Consider the following 20,725-nt stretch of genomic DNA (forward strand, 5'->3'; position numbering starts at 1 on the left):
AAGAAGTGTAATACTGCTTTAAATTGTTGTCTCTAAAAAAAAAGAAAAGTTTTCTGCTTAATTTAATTTCTGTTTTTGGGAGCAAAAAGTAAATGTATTATAAATAATTTCCCCCTGATTCACAGAAGAAGGCCACTAAAATGTCATTCAGTGTAACAATCTTGTCACGCATATTTACAACAAAAATCTATTTATGACATATTAATATATGATATTATTTCACCGCGAATGCAATGTTACATCTTTTGCATATTTTAATATGTCAGAATGAGCATGTTGTTCAAACACAATTTTTATGTGCAATGTAACATTATTTCAACCAAATTTTGACATTTTATTCATAAAATCTGTTTTGTACATTCATTTTGATGGAGACAATTTCACATTTACATTTACATTTAGCAGACGCTTTTATACAAAGCGACTTACAGATGAGGAAACATTGGAAGCAATTACACATCTTTGGTTAGAATCAAAGGTTTTATGATCATGAGAATGATACTAAAACTTATGTGTGTTAAGAGAGGACTTTATTTTTTTCATAGAAATCTTCTTAAAATACCCCTGAGATTAAATTGTATTTTCATAAGTCTGATTTCATTCTATTTCTAAAGTGATCATTGTAATTAGACTACCGGTCAAAAGTTTGTGATCACTATGTTATCCACATTTCAAAAGTAAACTCATCAAAACCTTGGAATAATAGAGTTGTAACTGTGGGAATTGTGTTGTGACGAAAAGCATTCAAAATAAAAGAACTCTACGTTCTATTTTAGCACTTTCAAAGACGTCAATTAGCAAGAGTTGTCTTGGCATTTCTTGATGTCTCAACCTGGGACGCTTTTTAAAACAGATTGTAGGAATTTCCATCTGGACTTTTATTGGCTGCTTTTTATTCATTATTTTGTCCAAGTAATCCATTTCAAAAATAAATTTTTGCAAATTGAAATGTAGTCTTCTAGAAAGAAATTCATAGTTTGACACAACGTTTTTGTGAAACATTAAAACACCTTCAGATTAAAAGATTTTAAGAGCACAAGAAACATTTGTGTTGAGTGATCCCAAACTTCTGACCGGTGGTGTGTGTGGATGCATACAAACTGACTGCCCAATCATAATATGGAATAAGACACAAATGTTGTTGTAAATGTGTACAGTAAATGTTCAACACTGTACACATTTACTAATAAGTACAACATATTTTAACACTGACTGTTTATTACACTCGGTCCAGTGTCACTCAACAATACAATTCATAAAACAGAATATATAAGAACTCGTATGAGATCAGGTGTAAACCAGAGGAGTGAAATTCAGTACTATGATATTGGCTCCAAAATGAATCATCTATAGCCAAACGGCCCTAAAAATATAGATATATCCATTTTCTGCAATGAATACAGAGTTACAAAGTTTTTGTTAAATCACAGTAATATATTGCATGTTGCCCAAAAATAATAAAGTTATGTATACATTTTATATGAACAAAGTGCAACGATTTACACTTTCACAATCTTTCTTTATTAAACTTCATACAATTTTTAAGTGCTTGTAAAATGTGCCAAAACCGCTTTTAAGTTCCATTTTTCTTTTGAGCATACAATCATCTTTGGGCATTAAATAAAACAATCTACTCAATCCTTATGCAGAATATAGCAGCCTACAGACATGATACAGGTGCTTTATATTTGTTATATACTCATGTAGCATATGCTTTTGCACAAGAACCAACCACTTGGAAAAATGTATTCTTTCTTAGGAAACCATCTCGAATGTAAACGTGAAACGTTAACCTGCGAATCATTTTTATTGCCTGGGTATTGAACTGGTACCTAAGAGCATCCGCGTGTGTGTTATGTTATCAATGTGATGCTGATGAGGCGCTCTCGTCTCCGGCTCCTGACAGCTGCATGAACAGTTCACCCAGTTCATTCACCTCATCCTCATGCTGAGGTACACCGCGGTGCTCGCGCTCCTCTATGAAGTCCCACAGACGCACCGAATTAAGAAACTGAAGAGAAAATGGGCCAGTGCATTACTTCACGCTCAACCAATCGCAGTCAAGGAATTTTATTTAATATCAAGTGTATTTATGGGCACATGAGGTGTGTGTGTGTTTACCCGGACGCTGCCCTCAGCGCTGAGCTGTTTGCGTGGTTTGTCAGGTTCTGCCTGTGTCCCATCGGCATAGGCGTGCATGTAGAAACACTTTCCTCCAAATGGACACGCTCCTCTGCCTTGATCAAAGTATTTACACGGCTTCTTACTGCAAGACACATGTCAGAACATATTACACAACCGATTCATTCTGACAAAACCTACAAAAATGTGTATTTGGTGCTTTTAATAAACCTTGCTGTTCTGCTAATAATGAATGTTTAACTAAATGAAAACAGAATAATATCAAAAGAGTTTGACTATTGGTCTCGGTGCAGATGAAAGGCCGCTGGCAGGTAGCGCTCTGGGACGACTCCCAACATTTAACCTTTGATTTTTAAGTCTGTTTCAGCTGCGCGGCTCGTCTTTAAAGTGAACTGGACAGCTCGATGTTAGATGTATAGATATGGTGAAGTGAGATCCTGCACCACTGAGATTTTGTAGTGGGTGGCGCTACCCGGTTCGACAAAACAGAACTGGTCGGGAATTCATTTTCTTAAAGCTATTCCCTTTAACCAGGACTGAAAGTTGAAAGATTCTTCACTGGTACCTTCGAATATTTTTGTAAATCTAGTAGCAAAATGCGGTTGTCTTTGAAACACACCTGACCCCAGACTTGAACTCCTCAATGAGCCGATTCTTCTCGTCCTGATCCTCCACCCAGTACATACTGGGTATGACAAATTCAGAAACCACACGGCACTCTGGACAAGACCTGCACACAATTCGCTTTTCATGTCATGTCATTTGCCTCAAAAACAAAGACGACAATAGAAAGAACTATATTTCTATAGTTACCTGTATTTGGGTTAAGTTTTCAGCAACTCTACCCAGCTCTGCATAACATGATGCAAATGCACGATTTACATATACACACCTTCATGATGCCTTCAAAACATCACTTACACTTTTCCTCGCCGGTAGAATGTGTTTCCCAAACCGCAGTCCATCACATTATATGAAGAGTTTGGTCCCAAAAAGAGATATCTCTCTTAATGTCAATGAAACTGCATTTGGTTGGTTTTGATTTAACACAATATTTCGCAAAAAATACTTGATTTTGTAAAGGGTTCTCATTTTGGAATCATATATATTCAAGAAATGTTTACAAGCGTAGCACTTGACCAAGCCTGTTGATCCCATGCCACTTTATTAAGAACATATGACTCCCTCCTTAAGAAAAATGACTGTGTACTCCTCATTTTTTAGGTTTCTTGGAATAAAAGCATCTAATGAATGATTAACAATAATATTTGTGTGTAAGAGACAGCGCTGATGTTTGGTTTATGTGCATCAATTATCAAGCATCAGCAAAGAATACTGCACAAACGTATAAAACTGATATCGATATGTAAAATAAATGGGTAATTCTTCCGAAACAACTGAAACATCATGGCAGTAAACGTTTTAGTCATACAACATAATTTAGTAACACAAAAACAAGCCTTTGGTTCACGCGGGATAACGAAAGCTAGACATTAACGTTAATAGTGTTGATGTTATGGATATTTCTCTTAAACAAACTCATCGATTCTCTTCAGAAGACCTTTGCTAGGACCACAGAGCCATGTCGAGCAGTGCTTTGATCCATGGATGCACTGATTGGAGCTGGAAGAAGTCGACGCCCATTCATTCCCATTCTACCACTTGGAACTAAAATGATAGGCGCTATTATAACTCCGACTGCATTATTCTTCAAGAAGAAAGTCATATTCAGTTAGGATACCTTGAGGGGGGAGTAAAACATTGGGACATTTTGTTTGGCCTGTGAAATATCCCTTTTTGTCAAAAATTTTCAAAGTTGTGTGGCGAGGAAAAGTTTTAAAATGAATATTTATAAACATGTCATACCTAATGAATCAAAAGAAAACTTGTTGAGGAGTGTTTTTAAGAAAATCATGTTTCGCTTCTTGAAATCCAACCTAATGCGGATGAGGATTTGACTCACTTGCGGATCTGATTGGTGAACTGCTCGACGCAGCGCCACTGACGGATGCAGCTCAAACAGTACGTGTGGCAGCAGCTGGAGAGAATGCCGAAGCGTCGCTCTGATGGAGACGCCTTCTCATACACCACCTCCATACAGATGGTGCACTGCTTGTCCTGACTGTGCTGGACGGCGAATGCTTTCTCCATGTCAATCTCAAAGTTCATCATACACATCTAAAAACAACGACAGTCACCGTCACACAACAATTTCTCGGTTGATCTCTTACGCAGCGATTGCCATTTGGAAAAGTAACAGGAAACGGAAGGGAAGGTACGGTCACCTTTTCATGCGCTGCCCTTTGCTCAGGGTCGTGTGGATGCAGAACCTGCAGGCGACATATTTCGCACATGTCGCCGTGCAGATACGGGCAGCTGTCTCCATAGTGACACTGACCCGCTGCCATGTACGGGCAGAGCTGAGGCTGCGGGCTCGCGTCTGGATAAGCGCTGGCGGAGGCTGAACTCTCCAAACCTGAGCGGATGGCGTCCAGGTAAGTGTGCGGCTTGCCGTGAGCGCTGTCGTCTCTGTAGTCCCAGCACTCGGTGCTTTCTCCTCCGCTGTATCCCTGACCTCTGCTGTCACAACCCAGAGCTATCACAGGAATAAACAATTGTACACCAAACAAAGAAACTACATAAATAAATGAAATGACATAAGACTAAGGACACACACACACACGTGTAACATACATAATAAAACAAGAGCTATATTTTCACTGACATTACCTTCTAACATCATAATACATTATGTTTGTTTGTGTGGAAATCTAAATGTTATTCAGAAACCTTTGTCTCGCAACACTAGGGGTTTCTTGATATGTTTGGTCATGTTTGATGGTGGTCCGGGTTCTGGCACTGACGCGCCTGCCGTGCTGGCTCTGGTAGTGTTGTCTACGGGTGGGCCGCTGCCACGGCCAGATGGTTTGATGTGGTCATATCTATAAAAAAAGACACGGTAAGCTTATTATAGTCAAAGAATACACATTATACCACAACCAGACCCATAAGAACAGAGCTTCAGAGAGATCTCTCACCTGCACCTGTCTCCATAAGCACAAACTCCTCTTTGATAGTATTTACAGATAGTTGAAGGTTTGCTCGTGTTCAGATCATGAGAGAACATGCATCTGCTGCCCTCTCGACAAACGCCATGGAGGAAATATCTACAGAAACACCAGTCAAGCAATGACACGCGAATCAAACATATTCAAGGACTGTTCGTGGCACAGATCTTCAAAAGCAAAAGCTAAGATTTCAACCACCCGTGATTATACCGCTCAAATATCCATGATCAATAAACGCATGTTAAGCGTTTGCGCGTAAACGTCAGAGATGTGATCTGAGATCTGCAGTCACACATGCGTCAGTGCAGCAGCACCATTTTCTCTCGTCAAAGTAATGTTGACACTATCACTCACATTATTAATACAGCGATGCGTTCATTTCTATGCAACGGCGTGTTTGTGTTTATCTTTACCTGCAGGTCACTTGTTTCGTTGACATTTTTGATTCCGTAGACCGATTTTTTTATATTTATGTTCGGTCTCCACGGATCTGCGCAACCGGAAAACAACTCCGGCTAGATCGCGGACACGCTGCTCACTGGTTCCGCATCTTTTACTGGCGCTTGAATGACGTTCACAAAAGGATCTTTATAAATACGTCTGAGGAATATCACCTCCCCCCCCCGTTTGTAAGTATTTCAAAATGATTCAAGACAATAACTAAAAACACTGCAAAAACTAAACATCTGGAATCCTATTAGATAAATATAATGTATTATGACATCTTTCCCTATGCATGTTTTATATTTGATGGTTAAAAGATTGAAGAGTTTATTTGATTTTCGTTTATTTATTTATTGTCTGTATTTTTTTGTATAATGTATTTCTCTTATTGTAAAGTATACGCCATTTTGTTTTGTAAATGTGTTATATTTTGTTACAATTCACGTCTCAGGAACGGTGTGTGTGTGAAATATGTAAATGGTTTTATCTTAAATAAATCGAAATGGAAAGACAGCTAACCCGGAAGCAGTATGTGAGGATTTTGATTTGCAGTTCAAACCTTAAACGCGCATATGTAGATTTAAAGGAGTCCGACTAACAAGGCAGACATGATAAAAGCATTCATTCAAATGAAAAGGATACACGAAACGCACGTCACGTGTCGCGTACTCCAATGGGCGTGGCTTAGCCGACCGGAAATGCTTTACATGGGCAGGTACGATCGATCTAAATCGGCTAAATAAATATCATTTTCTGTTTTATCTGGTTGTTTACGCAGCAATCCGCTTACGAATCACAGCCTGCATTCTACAACTACTGGCTATTTTTCAACCAAAAGAAATCATCCTGTGAGTGTTGATGCATCACGCGCCCCCTCCAGGCACAACATGAACACAATGACGTCACCAGGGAAACAGGAGAAAGCGAAACTGATCTGAGGTCAGGCAGCGCGAGTCCGTCTCTCTCGATGGATCGAACCGTGATCAAATACAGACACTGCGAAAGAGACATTTACAGTTTTTCATGTTCACGTTATTCTTGTACTCAGAAAACCGATGACGTGGACAGAAGCGGGTGTCCGATCTGTCATCAAACTCTGTCATTCGGTGTTCTAGACGCACCTGTGGCGCTCACCTGTCCGTTCATGAACGCGCATCAAGTCCCGTGTGCTTTTGTGATAGGATCTGTTCACGGACCATCATATCTGGGGTGAGATTATGGATTTTTTAAAGTATAAATTGAAGTCGTAACACGATGGTCTTTGTTAGTTTATTTGTATTTGTTCCGTTTGTTTTCTGCAGAGAATGGCATGACACAGAAATACACGTGGGAGTCTCAAATTCAGGAGGTGTTGACAGCATTTTATTAGCCTATGTGAACTATTATAATGTTAATAATGTTTCATGATAATCAACAGAAAGATGCTTTATTTAGTTTTATTTTGTATAAGAGAATTATTTCACAATGCATGAAATCAGAATTGTTACACATTTTGTTTATGCGGATATATAATTGTGCACAACCTTAGGATACAAGTTAAAACTCGAGCATGTGTTGTTTTGGTAAGACGTTGTGGTGTTTATAGTTTGTTAATGTGCACCTTTAGGTCTGGTTTATAACTACACGCTGTCAGGGGTCCAGAGAGATGACCGGGGTTGGGAACAGTGTGTCTGTGTACAGTTGGTCCCACCGTGGAGACACGACCTGAGGGAATCATGGGACAGACAACTAGAAGAGTTTTCTGCACTCCCACAATGGGTTTCAGAACGGTAACAATACTCCTTATGCAATACATAATGAAACGTGTCAAAATATGTACGAGCCTAGAGCCAAGACATTACAAAGGATTCTTTTCGGTCGTTTCATTGTAGTTTAGAACCAATAACACACAAACAAACAAACACACACAATCAATATTCTAATATTTTAGAACAAACCGACATGTTCATGTAGGACATTGGAATAAAAGAGATTTAGAGAATAAAATATGTTTGAATAAACTTAGATTCGGTAGTTTGTTTCACCAATTAAAATATATATAATACAGAATGAACACAACGTGTTGAAATGTAAAAAATCTAATTTTTGGATCCTTTAGAATTTACTACAGAGTTATTTTAAAGTTATTTTCTTCTCCAGTTTTACTCTTGAATAGCTTTGGTTGAATTCTTGTCAATTTTACTATTTACTCCCAGGAATAATAAATAAAATCCATTTACAGGTTAATGTTTATGTTTAGATTTTATTCAATTCCAGGTACACTTATCATTTTACTCCCTCAGCATTTTTTGCTGAGGCAACATCAGTTTTTTCGATATTTATCCCTATATTTTATTTGACTTAAACGAACAGAAATGCTTTTATCGGTTTAGATGTCTCAGAAATGGCACGGCTTTTAGATTTTCGAACTTCAGACCATACACTAGGCTATAATAATGTCTACTATATTGTATTGATTATTATTGATCATAATAATAGATTGGAAATATTTTTTAACCACAGATTTGACGAGGAGAGAGAATTTGGATCCTGTTGTTACGGTTTTGCTTTGACCTTCATCAACCGCATGCGCTCACTGGATGGGAAAGTGTCTCTGAGCAGAGATGAGTTCACAGGATCTTATATTTTACCCAGAATGAAGACCGTGTCCAAATACATCAAAATCTACCATACAATATTACAGCATGGATTTTACAAACTGGACAGCACTTGACACACAGTATACTCATAAGTTATGCAAAAGTTTATGAAGTAGTATCCTGTTGTATGCTGAAACCACGCCTGTGGTGTGAGGTGTTATTTACACATGACAGATGCGATTGAATTACTCATGACAGCTTGTAAACCTGTAAATACTTTAAAAGTCGGATTTAAACAAACGACATCAAAGATGCTGTGTCAACAACTTGTTCAACTTGAAATAAAGTGATAATAAAGCACGATCGGGTGTCTGTATTGGTAAGCATGCACTCATATCTCAGTCCTATTCCAAGCATCGTGACGTTTGCTCTGTCCACACGCGCGTGAACATTAAAGAAGCTGCCGTGCAAACAGATCCAGCTGATCCACAGGTTTAGAGTTAACTGCAACCAGATACGACTTCAATCAACGTCACTGTATTGAAACACAATTGCTGGTCCCTCTTGACCGCGGCATTAACACCGGCCGGGCAGCTCTCGTACGCCTCGCAGTTGCTTCTGTATGTTCTCTCCCAATGGATAAGAGCGTTATTCGATTCAACCACTGTGACAAGGACATCTTTTGTTGCTTTGTTCCCGATCAATGTCCCGAATGCGGAGTTCGTTTCAGTGGGAAGAGGCTTGAAGAAGCACCGGTCAGCATCCCAAACCCTTTTTCCAATGGACACAAAGTCCCATGTGCCTTTCTGGTGGCACCAACAGAAGACAACGTGTTAAGGTAGGACCAGGTTTCATCTTCTCATTCTTCTCAACGCAAAGGTTTAATGGACCGAAGTGACATCAACAGCTTATGTTCCTGCAGAGACTTTGATGGCCACTCTGATCTACACACAGGAGTTACGAACACAAACGGTGCGTAGCTGTTTTTGTCATTTCACCGTCAGGTGTGTTCATATTATACGGTAGAGGGAACCGGGGCTAGTTGTCACACATTATGCAGGGTTCGTGTTGTCATTAAGGGCTTGACTTCAACAAAGTTACAATTTAAGATACAAAAATATTGAAGCATTGATAGTTTAAAATAAACGTAACTGAAACAATATGTTAAAGATATGTGACGACTTGATCCAACTGCAATAAGGTTGTATTTCCAAACATTAGTTAACATGAACAAACAATGAATAACTGTACTGACATCACGAATAAAGATTAATACATGCTGAAAAACTATATTGCTCGATATATCGTTAGTTCATTTTACTAATGTTAACCTCTTCTAAATTGTTATTGTTCATTTCTGTCAAGGTTATTTTAGTTTGCTACATTCTGTTCATTAAAATCAAATCAAATATTGACCTAAAAATGTATAATAAACAAAAACTCTTATCTTAAGATATAGCAATCGTAAAGCAACATTAAAAAAAATAAAAAAATGATAAAATCATAAAGCCAACCAAAATTGCTAAAACTTTATAAAAATAAAAGCTGATTTAAATATTAATAAACTAAATAAAAACTAAAATGACTCAGATTTCTGTACAATATCCCACAAAATATCCAACGTTTACCTATAAATAGGATCATTACCTAAAATGCCTAAATACCTTTTATAAACGTCCAAATAATAACAAGTGAAATAATGTATTGAAAAAGCACATAAGAAAGTGGCTGATACTAAAATGAACACACCAACATATTCAAAGTATTAAACTAAAAAAGTAAAATGAAAAGACTAAAATTACTCTGATGCCACTGCAGATCTATCATGTTTGCTCGCTACCCAAAATGATCAGAATATTGATAAATAATCAAACATTTTAAGACAACTGTTTCAAAGTATAAATTTGAGTCTGAAAGGCAAAACCCTTGAAAAGGGGAACACATCTTTTTTTTCACTGGACTCAAATGCATAGTTATGATTATATAAGCCCCATGTGACAAAGAGCCCCGGTCTCCCCCGGACTCTTGGACATTTTCAATATTAACATGTAGACCTCTGAATATGACCTGCAGATTTGTACAATACCCATCAATCAAAAGTGACATTGTTCTTTATTTTGACTGTAAGATGCATTTATTTTTCTTAATGAAGGAGTGGTCTACAATTACACCAGAACGGGTGTCCATAGAGATCATCAGGGATGGGAACGCTGTATTTGCATCCCGCTGGTTCAGCCGGACATGTTTAATCTGATCAGTCAGTGGGATGAGTATCTGGAGAAGTTCTCCTCCGCTCAGATGTGGGATCCTCTATGGCAAAGGTAAACCGACAGATGAATCATGTACGGTACATCACTGTGTTTACAGATGCTGCTTCCTTTAAAGTCCCAGTGAGTTGTGGGTAATCTCAGCCGTTCAGTGTCCATGAATTCACACTTCTAATTTTCACTGGAAACATCCGGGTACTTGGAGAATACTCATTTCAGCATAATATGATTTGGGACATACTAATTCTATTTTCGAATACTATTTAGGACAGATAGTATGCGAATTGGGACTCAGCCTCTCTCTCAATGGCTCTGGGGCCATATGCTAAGTCCTCCTCCGCATATGTTAACTCCTCCCCTTCAACTTTCAGTCTGCAGCCAGATCCATTTCAAAATGCAACAGCCTTTTTTCACTTTTTATACATCAATCAAATTGCACCCACCCACTACAGTAAAAACTTTCGCAAATTCCAGTTCAAAGGGACTTTAAATGATTTATGCAATACAATGAAAATCATGCATTTGAAAGATTAATCTGGTAATCCATCTGTTCTTTTTAGCTTTCACGAGGAAACACACAATTGCTACAGCTACACATTGATGTACATTAACTGCGTGATGGCCACCCAGTCGAAGCCAACCCTTAGTAAAGATGAATTCACACACACGTTTGTGCTGCCACGCATTAGAAGAGCTACCAAATACATGATGATGTGTCGAGAGATTTCCCAGAATCACTTCTACATCGTGAACAGTCCTCGGAGAAACTCGCAAGAGGCTCTGAGTGAGGAAGATGACAAAATACATTCCACTTAATGGAGAATTTCCAGACAAAATAACACAATTTCTTTTTATTGAATGAAATATTATCTCTTATATCTTGTATCAAGGTGATATTTGTTTGCGTGATGGGTTTGTGTGCCCCTCTGCTCTGTTCTCTCACATTTTAATGCCACTTTTGTAAAGGGACAGATACATTTAGCTTCACCCCATGGATGTTTTATGAGGTTTGTTTCGGGAAACGCTTGGTTTGGATACTTGAAAGAGGCGAGTCGTGACCTAATGTAAAACTTTACCTTTGTTTTTACATCCATAATAAAGAAAATAAACTAAAAATGTAATAAAGAACTGTTTTGTGAGTTGATAATACTGTAGGGTAGTTTGAACAGAATGGTCATTTTCAGGGGAACGCTACACACAGATTCTGACATTAAATGGTAAACCGTACACTACAATGATGTTTAGCATTCATGTATATTCAACATCCATCATTTATTACTTTTTGCTTCCGAGGGTCATTGTATGGACATTTTTAGAAAGACAAACAAAAGAAAAACAAATTGAAATCTTAACACTTTACATTAAATATTGATGGAATGGAGAGAGGAACGCTGGTTTATTTAGAGTTCATCCTGCTCTGTTCGCTCTTTCGAGGAGACCCATCTGCTCACGATGACCTCCTGCGACAACACAAATAGACGTAGACACAAAATAAGCACTGGAACTCTTAAAGCAAAGTGTGATGTGCTTTATTACCTGTACTGTGAGCCTTTTCAGACATTCTGGAGATGAGAACATGTCTTCTGTCATGTCTGACGGTGTGATGACGTAGCAGAGCATCAGTTCCTGTAGGAGACATGAATGTTAGATTTCACTAAAGGCATATTTACCTAATAAAGTCGAAAGAGGGCAAAATCTCATTCAAACTCAAAATATGTAAATAAGTTATTTATTTAACAGTGTGTTTGTGAAACACTTTTGGATTAGAAATGACATGAGTGTAAATAAGGATTTGTCACTTTTTGGTGAGTAGTAACTCATTTCAGGCGATATTTATCAGGATTAACACTTCTATCACTTCGTGTGTGTCAGGTTCTGTTGGCAGGCTTTTTGTTTATATTTCTTTATATGCAGAAAAAGACGATACCTTTGAGACATTGCCTGTGATTCTGCTCAGAGCAGCGAGTGATCTCCATGTAAAGGGCCGCAGGGCCGAGCCTGTGAATGAATCATCTGCTCTTTCCACCGCCACTGAATAACTGAACATGACAACAATAGAGCATTTACTCCTAAGAATACAACTATAAAAAAATTTTTTACATTAGAAATTCGATTGTTATAAGAAGAAGCAAACAATGAGTAAGGGAGAGTGGGGTAAGATGTGACACCCCCTTAAGTGAAAAGTACATTCTGTGTCTTACATCATTTCTCACCTTCGAGTTGTTCCAAACCTTTATAAATGTCTTTGTTCTGATGAACACATAATACGATATTTAGGAAAGCAAACAGTTCTGGGGAACCTGTGAATACCATCAATGGAGTCAATGGTTACCAACATTCTTCCAAATATCTTTCTGTGTTCAACCGCACAAGACATTTCTACGGGTTTGGAATATCTTGAGGGCGAGTAAATGATGACAGAATTTACATTTTTGGGTGAAGTATCCCAGGTCTAAAGACTGCAGTCATATTTACGTCTAAACAGAAGTCCTTAGTAGACACCTACCTAGATCGTTTAGTCTTAAATAAATGATCTTTTTGTGTTAATAAACCTTTTTTTACTAAAACGTTAGTTTCAAGACATTTCAATATTCCGAACATGAAGACCCAGTCTCTCCGAAATGTTGCATTTTTAACAGATTGAAAAAAGACGATCATAGAGCATTAATGAACAAACCTTGCATGATAAAACGGTGGTCCTTTACGATACAGCACTGGAGAGAAAAGAATCAGAGAATCAGCTACAGAACAAATAAGAGCAAGCACAAAAAGCCTGATGCATGAACTCTATCGTCCTGTAGAAGAGTCATGTGTCCATCACTTCAGACGCTGTTCCTGAACTTTCACCCTGTGCCCCGAGACTGCGTTGAAACCCAGACAGAAGGGCAAGCAAAGCATTGCTTACCCCACCTGAATAATTCACCTGCCATCCTCAAGTGTTATACCGACACTACTCGGAAAATCTCTCTCATCATCAGCTAGAATCACTCGATCCAGGGTTAGCCTTAATGTTTTAAAGGGACAAGCCATCAAGAACAGAGCTCACGGCTGAAGATTTCAAAGAGCTACAAACCAATACATACACTACTATATTATGAACATACTGTATGTATTGACGTTAATTCACACACAACATATAGACGCTTTCATCAGTCGCACACATCTGGCTCAAAGTTCACTTCCGGTCTGTTTGTTGATCGGCCTGTCTAGTGGTTAATAATAGAAGTATTTATATTTTAATCCATTTATATGGATTTTTATTTTTTTTCATCTTTGATAGTAAAATAATTGTATTACATAAAGAATTTGTTGAATTTTATTAGATGATGTTTTTATTAAATAAACAATTTGTTGAACGGTTCTTGTAACTTTGTGGAATTTAAGTTTAGCCAAGTAAAGGTTCTCCTACCGGTAACCCAAAATAATTCTGGCTAGACATACTTTAACTTACTAGCTAATGTACTTTACTTGTTATTAGTTTGGCTCAGAAAATTATTTACAGGTTATTCTAGGAATGTGGATGTGGGCTGGTGTGAATATAGTGTCCGTTTATGACCTAGTAGGTAGTTGTAATGCCTGATCACAAAGTTGTTATCATGATATGTGGTTGTATTGCTAACCAAAGCTGCTTGTAAAATGTTAAAATTTAAGTTTATGAAAAACACATTTTCTTTGTCAAAGCTTGATGTGATACACGTCATACACGTCAGTATTTCTTGGTCAACGGGGGACAGGATCACACAGCTGCACAGTAACGCAGATGCTTTAAAACCGCCTACATATTTGGGTGATGGTTTCAGATAGTTGGGAGTCACATCTAGTGCTTTCAAGGTTTCTAATATCGCTTCTACGAACAGGAAATACGGAATACTTTTAAAGAGACATCTATTGTGTATTACCAAATAAAGTTTGATGTAGATTAAGGTTTTGTTGAAAATGTGTAATATTCTTCTATACTTACCTAAATCTGTTCCATATTTAACTCCCGTCTTCGGCACCCAGCCTTTGGCACGGAAATAGTGATAGGCCGCGTAGGTGATTGAGAAGTTGGGCTGTACCGAGCGGAACATCGACCAAACCTCAAGAATCGATAGAGGCTCCTGAATAAACAAACAAACTGAAAACTTGACGCACACACAATGATGTCCATTATGAGTACATGGCAGGGGATGAAACTTACCCCACTGTAATAAATGGACAGACATCCAAGTGCATAAACCAGGAAAAAAGCCTGAAATACAAAAATAAAAACGTTATTATGTGGAAAGAAAAAGTACTCTCATCCACCTGGCTGCTAACAGGGTGATCTTAGGATGCATCTTAAATGCCACCGCTTTAGGGGTCACAGCAGTCCAAGATCCCTCACTAGGGGAATATAGCCGGGAGGTCACGCGTACCGTTGGGAGGCTAAATGATCAATGATAAAATATCACATATCTGACCCTTACATCAGACTCTTGGGTGTGATAAATAATAATAAATAAGTAAGCTACAGTTTATAAAACCAAACTTATTCGCTGCTTGAATTCGGCTGTTTGTATTGGCTCAGTCGAGTGAAATCTCTTAAATACATCCAGCTGAAACAATACAACCTCTGCCGAAATGTTTTATATGCTACTTGAGTGATACAGCACAGACCACAGGGCTGGGAAAAGATGCTGCAGTATTCAATGTGTCGACACATGATGTTATTCTGAGAAGCTGATGTGTGATTTACTTCTTCATAAGTGAGTTGCAGGTACTCCATCATGTTGAAAGGGTTGATCCTACACTCCAACCTCCTGCATCCATCCTGACGGAAAGAAATGAGGGAATCAGCACACTTAGAAAAATCATCAAGGTTTTCGAAAGCGTTGAAGACACGGCTCTTTAACAAACATGAAGGCTGTAAATAAGACGGCACTTTCTCACACTCTTTGAAAAGTCCATTATCCAGATTTATATGTCATCAGTGAATAGGGATTACTAAACAGCACCTAGAACAATCTTAACAAATATTTTGTGAGCCAAGCATAACAATAGAAATGTATAGAACTTTTAAAGATTTTCTTAACGGCCATGATTTATTTCAGATCTAAAACTGACAATATTAAAATAACCTTGAACTTCTAGGTTTTAACAGCCATACGATAAAAAAAGTGTCGTATGTAAACTTCTGTTTAAGGCTGCCGCTATTATTAATTGCACGGTGTTGGTTCTTTTAGAAATAACCAAAATAAAAACATTTTTTAATAAACATTAAGGATTATGAAAGATGTGCATATATTATTTTAGATTAACAATATAGTTTTGCAATATTTTCTAACTTTTATTTGTTAATGATTCTGGCTTCAGGTCTGTATATTTTATACTACATTAAAATAAAATGATTGACTGAATGTTCAGCATGCAAAATACTCGAAATAATGTCACTACAATATTTACATGCTAAATTGTGACTGACTGAACTGATCTTTTCATATCTATAGCAATTTATTCTTAATCTTTTGGAATTTCAAATGGGCTGAAACAATATATTACATGATTCTATATCATCTCTTATAAATCTCTCCATCATTTAAATTTATGTAAAAAATTTTTTTTACTTTTTTGTGATAGACCTTTTCTACTGTATTATTTTACATACAGAATGTTCAATTAAACCATGTTGTTGTGTGTGGAATACAAATGTTGAACAGGAGTTTAATTTTTTCCATATTATATATGAAGAGTTCATTTGCAAAACCAGAACTCTTACCCTTTACATTTCATTTAAAAAAATCAAGTTTTTTATATTCTGCATTCAAAGTCATTTCAATTATACTGCAGTTGGGGTGTTTTGATATAAATAAAACTAACACAATAAAAAAGGACTTTTGAAAGTCAAGATATCTATTTTTGCAAATAAACTCTTCATTTTGTGATCTCAGTATTGCATAGAAACGTCACAATACTAGTATTTCATTGTATAAATACAAATATAGATTAATTTACAACTGAGACGTTGTCCTTGGTGCAGTTCTCATGATCATCTTCAGCTTTCTCCACCAAAACATATTCATAACCTTCAGAAGGGTCAGCGTCTGGCGCTCGATGCTTTGAACCCTGTGACTGGTTATCATCCACTCTACAGCCACAGTGAATGATCCAATCGTCATGTCGTTTGCACTTCACGTTCACTCCTGAATGCTCATTTTCTTCAGTCAGTGCTTCAGCTTCATCAGGATAGAGTTCAGCCAACGGATCATAACACAGGTTTCCTTGCCGTTGAGGCTTTATAGTGTCAGTTTGGACAAAGTCTCCTTTTTCAACGTTTAGCTCGGCATCACCAGACGTGCAATGCATTAAGTGGCCCGCCGATGACCCATCGAAGCGTCCTTCTTGAGGTTTGACGGGTTCTGGGTCATGTTCTTCGTCGATATCAAGCTCCACGGGTTTTGTGAGGGTCTGGAGTGCATGACTGACAGCTTCATCCTCCAAACCCTGCATCAAGAGAGCGGCCCGCGCCCAGCTCACACGTTTCTGATATCTGAAAGAAATGAAATCACAATTAGATTAAGTGTTTACATTCAATCACTCAAAATGAACTTTAAGGATTTAAGATCTTACTCTGATGACGTTATCACAGGAAGATACCTGTCGCCAATACCTAATAAACAAGAGAAATATATACAAACATGTGCAGTATGCTTACAACATATTTTGGTTATATATTAAAAATCAAAACAATAACCAAAACCATATACAGGGCAGCGATGAAAAACAGTTTATACCCACATTTCCATTGATGAGAGATCCTGTGTTCAGGCCTGGACCTGGAAAATACTCCTTTACCAAAATAACCCTTCAGAAAGAAGAAGGTATAATAACTTATCATTCAGAACAATCAAATGATCAGCATTTGTGGTGTCAGATAATAACTGATCATGATACTGTAATCCATCCCCCAAGTATCATTTCAAAGCTTTTCATTGAAGAGTTTTAAACACATGTACATGCAGTGAGAAGTGCGTCTCACCCTGCCATACAAAGATTGTATGTGAAGAGGATGTTTCACGATGACATGATGATTGATGATTTCTGCTCCGTACGTGATGTGATCTTCATCTTCTCTGATGGGAAGAGGAGCTTCAAATGAGTCATAGATCTTCGCTCGCCGTTTAGGCGCTTGAAACACAGCTTCAGTCATGAAGGAAAGATCCCTCACATCCCATAAACAACATTAATTTAGGTGTTGATCACAGAAGTTTCACGCTTTAATGCATTCTGCCAGCGCATGTGAGTTGCGGCGTCACAGTAAATAACATCCGTAGCGCTTCAGCAAACGTCATCTTCAGTTCCGACGGAAGTTCAAATTGACTGCAGTTTAATTTAAATCTAAAATGTGGTGGTCAATAAATATTCAACAACAAAATTCGATATGAATCATTACCCGATGTTACCAATTTATCCACACATTTCCTTAAACTTTTAAAATGTAATATGTTTTATGAGCCAGCAGAGGGCAATGTATTCCAACGGTTAAACATGTAACTCGTGCAATTGTTAATATACCTCAGATGTGTAAAATGAGCTGATATAAAGTGTTTTTCTTAGTTTTAAAGTTTAAATCATTAGTCAGGAGGTTTTCTTATTAAAGTGACTTTTTCTTTACAGAAATGTTCTTTGATAAATCATAAACAAGTTTGTCCGTTTACAGCCTGGGTTTTTAATTAAAGCCTTTATCATAATTGCCCAAAACAATTTCTGTTATCATTTACTCCCATAAACAATACCAATGATAAAAGTCAACCCAGCAGCCCATGTGTTTTATTACAGATATAGAAATGCTGCCTTATAAGACAGAATCCAGAGGAACAACTATAGGAGGCTATTATACATCTACATTTATTTCAATGAGTTATAAATGCTACACTTATGAGTGAAATGTCAACGGTTAATATCTTACAATATGATTATACAATAAGCTATAGGCTATCCAATGCTTTGAATGTTTATATTTACATTGCACATTTATTTATAAAGTATATTAGTAGGCTATATACACAGAATGTGTACAATATTTACTATACACCACTGTTTATGAATATAGTAAACATTCATTTTGTTTATATTAATATAATTATGTGTGGGCTTAAATATTTAATATATTTAATATATCAGGTCAAAAGTGAGAATGGGTGAAACCTTCCTCTGTTGAAAATATAGTTTATATTTATTTATTGGATATTATGTAACATATACTTTTCTCTTCTAAGACAGAGTACAACGTTAGCAGAGAACTGTGATCTTTAGGGTAAAACTGTCCCTGAACGGAAATTCCAGGGGAGATATATTGTTGGGTTTTTTAAGTTTATTTTTGACACTGACACGCATAAGTAAACGTGTTATTTTTTACTTTCTTGGTATAGAGACAATTTTGAAGGATTTTGGTAACCAAACAATTCTACTACAATAATAGTAATAAACTAGTCAATAATGGCCAGAACAGTCTGATTTCCCACATTCTTCAAAATATCTTCTGACAGATGAAAGTCATACCCGCACACGTTTGTTTCACTACACGGAGGACAAGCCTTGAAAATATTTTTTTTCTCGTTTTTGTTTATTTTTTATTCACCCATAATAATGATGTAAATACACAACAATGAAAAGTTTAATGTGACCATTTCACAGTGCTCATACCCTACACATAGTTTTAAACTTGACAAAATAAAGGTGCTTAGAAGAACCAGTTTTGGAAAAACGATTTCTTTCTTACCTTTTTATGGTCTGCAGAATCTTTTTACATTTACATGTATGCATTTTGCAGACGCTTTTATCCAAAGAGACTTACATTGCATTATACTACACATTGCATCTAAGTATGTGCAATCCACAGGATCAAACCCACGACATTGGCGTTGCTAGTGCCATGCTCTCGCCACAGGGAACGAAAACATTTTATCATCCTAAAAAAGTCTCTGTTAAAAGCTTTTTGAAACCATATACAGCCCGAGAAAGGCCCTTTGTTTTAAAGAGCGTGGATGCCACAGATTTTAAAACATTGGGACAGAAACACAAGCATGTGGGAATGAGGGGAGATGTACGATATCAAGTGTATGGCTCAGGTACTGTAATAATAGTGTTTAGCTTACCTTTGATGTCATTAAGATCTAATATGGAAACACAATCGATGTTACATTTGAAATGAGATTTGGTGACCTCTTGCAATATCACCAAACCTTAACCATCCGTGAGTGACAGCACATTTTGCAGGTGATTTGATTTTGAACCTCCGCAGCGTCACCAATAACCCGAGCGTCTGACAGTTTGGCATTGCACCGTGAACACATTATTTACAATCAGTTAACATTGTTCATGCGCTGCATTGGTTTTCCTTCCAGCAGGTGAGTTTCCTCAGGCATCATCTTCACACAACTCCTCTCTTCTCATAGAAAAACACACAGATGTTTGACACTGGAATGGTGCTCTTTGGCTGCATTCCTCTCAAGATTTAAAAAAAGCAGGGAAATGTATTTTCTGAAATGACTTGGCATTGTCCATAAAGTGTCTTGGCAGGATAAAGTCTCTGGGGAATTGATAGCAACAAAGTAAGGATGTGCTGACACAACACAAAAACACATATAATCATCCTCATCAGAACAGAAGAGAGCAGGGCCGTGTTTTAGGGCCCTGTCCACTTGAAACGACCCATTCCCGTCTGTGTCTCACGAGGATACTTTATGGTATTTGTTTATGAAAAATCACTGACTTTCCCATAATAAGGATATGATAATACAAGAGTGATATGAGAACTCAGAATTAAAGCACAGATGTTTAAGCCTACAGCGTGAAACCCGACTGTACGGGACTCGCAGGTTCATCTAGAGATTGTGAAAGAGAGACATGCATCAGGGGTGGAATCGTACAAATATACTAAAGATGGGTTGCCAGGTTTTACTTCCCCCTTTATGACCTCCATGAAAGAAAAGTAGGCCTACATCAAATAAAATGGTTCTGTGTACTATACTGTATATAGAATCCGATAAAACATCTATCATCCTTCCAGTCCCTTCGTGTTTCTTTGAGGCACATTTCAAAACATGTCATTTCAAAAGGTCAGCAGCTGGATATTGCATTTTGTCAGGGGAGATATACATCTACAGCGGGGTGCATTGAAGTTCACGTTTTGCAATCACAACAGGGTGTGTTCAGAGACACGCTATAAAAGCATGATGTAATGACTGCAAAGTAGCTTTGCGCA

General features: G+C 37.4%; 4 protein-coding genes across 4 annotated transcripts; 2 read left to right on the top strand and 2 right to left on the bottom strand.

Annotated features, from left to right (window-relative positions):
• Positions 1-238: 238 nt before the first annotated feature.
• mkrn2 (makorin, ring finger protein, 2) lies at positions 239-6,287 on the bottom strand. Its single transcript, XM_079483160.1, has 8 exons — positions 5,624-6,287; positions 5,181-5,309; positions 4,933-5,084; positions 4,428-4,738; positions 4,106-4,320; positions 2,762-2,872; positions 2,122-2,266; positions 239-2,011 (listed from the first exon to the last, which is right to left on the bottom strand). Exons 1-8 carry the CDS (start codon positions 5,647-5,649, stop codon positions 1,862-1,864), a joined length of 1,239 nt encoding a protein of 412 aa, XP_079339286.1. The 5' UTR covers positions 5,650-6,287; the 3' UTR covers positions 239-1,861.
• Positions 6,288-6,569: 282 nt separating this feature from the next.
• Positions 6,570-8,614, top strand: mkrn2os.1 (MKRN2 opposite strand, tandem duplicate 1). The gene is made up of 4 exons (XM_079483162.1): positions 6,570-6,863; positions 6,956-7,002; positions 7,261-7,423; positions 8,157-8,614. The coding sequence occupies exons 1-4, from the start codon at positions 6,622-6,624 to the stop codon at positions 8,365-8,367; spliced, it is 663 nt and encodes a 220-aa protein (XP_079339288.1). The 5' UTR covers positions 6,570-6,621; the 3' UTR covers positions 8,368-8,614.
• Positions 8,157-11,594, top strand: mkrn2os.2 (MKRN2 opposite strand, tandem duplicate 2). The gene is made up of 4 exons (XM_079483161.1): positions 8,157-9,071; positions 9,156-9,205; positions 10,386-10,554; positions 11,061-11,594. Exons 1-4 carry the CDS (start codon positions 8,869-8,871, stop codon positions 11,314-11,316), a joined length of 678 nt encoding a protein of 225 aa, XP_079339287.1. The 5' UTR covers positions 8,157-8,868; the 3' UTR covers positions 11,317-11,594.
• tsen2 (TSEN2 tRNA splicing endonuclease subunit) lies at positions 11,333-17,812 on the bottom strand. The gene is made up of 11 exons (XM_079483158.1): positions 17,498-17,812; positions 17,257-17,323; positions 17,089-17,128; positions 16,474-17,008; positions 15,218-15,292; positions 14,681-14,731; positions 14,462-14,600; positions 13,178-13,214; positions 12,428-12,539; positions 12,037-12,126; positions 11,333-11,960 (listed from the first exon to the last, which is right to left on the bottom strand). The coding sequence occupies exons 1-11, from the start codon at positions 17,666-17,668 to the stop codon at positions 11,901-11,903; spliced, it is 1,377 nt and encodes a 458-aa protein (XP_079339284.1). The 5' UTR covers positions 17,669-17,812; the 3' UTR covers positions 11,333-11,900.
• Positions 17,813-20,725: the final 2,913 nt, after the last annotated feature.

The sequence above is a fragment of the Barbatula barbatula genome (genome assembly GCF_947034865.1).
Source record: "Barbatula barbatula genome assembly, chromosome: 20".
NCBI lineage: Eukaryota > Metazoa > Chordata > Actinopteri > Cypriniformes > Nemacheilidae > Barbatula > Barbatula barbatula.

Excerpts from the sequence above, each read along its gene's own strand:
- tsen2 (XM_079483158.1), bottom strand. The coding sequence starts at position 17,668 with ATGACTGAAGCTGTGTTTCAAGCGCCTAAACGGCGAGCGAAGATCTAT. Across the intron at positions 15,293-16,473 it reads CCAAGGACAACGTCTCAGTT|GATGGATGCAGGAGGTTGGA; the intron begins GTAAATTAATCT and ends TCTTTCCGTCAG. Across the intron at positions 14,732-15,217 it reads TGCAACTCACTTATGAAGAA|GCTTTTTTCCTGGTTTATGC; the intron begins GTAAATCACACA and ends TTTGTATTTCAG.
- mkrn2os.1 (XM_079483162.1), top strand. The coding sequence starts at position 6,622 with ATGGATCGAACCGTGATCAAATACAGACACTGCGAAAGAGACATTTAC. Across the intron at positions 7,003-7,260 it reads GGGAGTCTCAAATTCAGGAG|GTCTGGTTTATAACTACACG; the intron begins GTGTTGACAGCA and ends GTGCACCTTTAG. Across the intron at positions 7,424-8,156 it reads CCACAATGGGTTTCAGAACG|ATTTGACGAGGAGAGAGAAT; the intron begins GTAACAATACTC and ends TTTTAACCACAG.
- mkrn2os.2 (XM_079483161.1), top strand. The coding sequence starts at position 8,869 with ATGGATAAGAGCGTTATTCGATTCAACCACTGTGACAAGGACATCTTT. Across the intron at positions 9,072-9,155 it reads ACAGAAGACAACGTGTTAAG|AGACTTTGATGGCCACTCTG; the intron begins GTAGGACCAGGT and ends ATGTTCCTGCAG. Across the intron at positions 10,555-11,060 it reads TGGGATCCTCTATGGCAAAG|CTTTCACGAGGAAACACACA; the intron begins GTAAACCGACAG and ends TGTTCTTTTTAG.
- mkrn2 (XM_079483160.1), bottom strand. The coding sequence starts at position 5,649 with ATGTCAACGAAACAAGTGACCTGCAG. Across the intron at positions 5,085-5,180 it reads GCTTATGGAGACAGGTGCAG|ATATGACCACATCAAACCAT; the intron begins GTGAGAGATCTC and ends CTTTTTTTATAG. Across the intron at positions 2,012-2,121 it reads GCGCTGAGGGCAGCGTCCGG|TTTCTTAATTCGGTGCGTCT; the intron begins GTAAACACACAC and ends TTTTCTCTTCAG.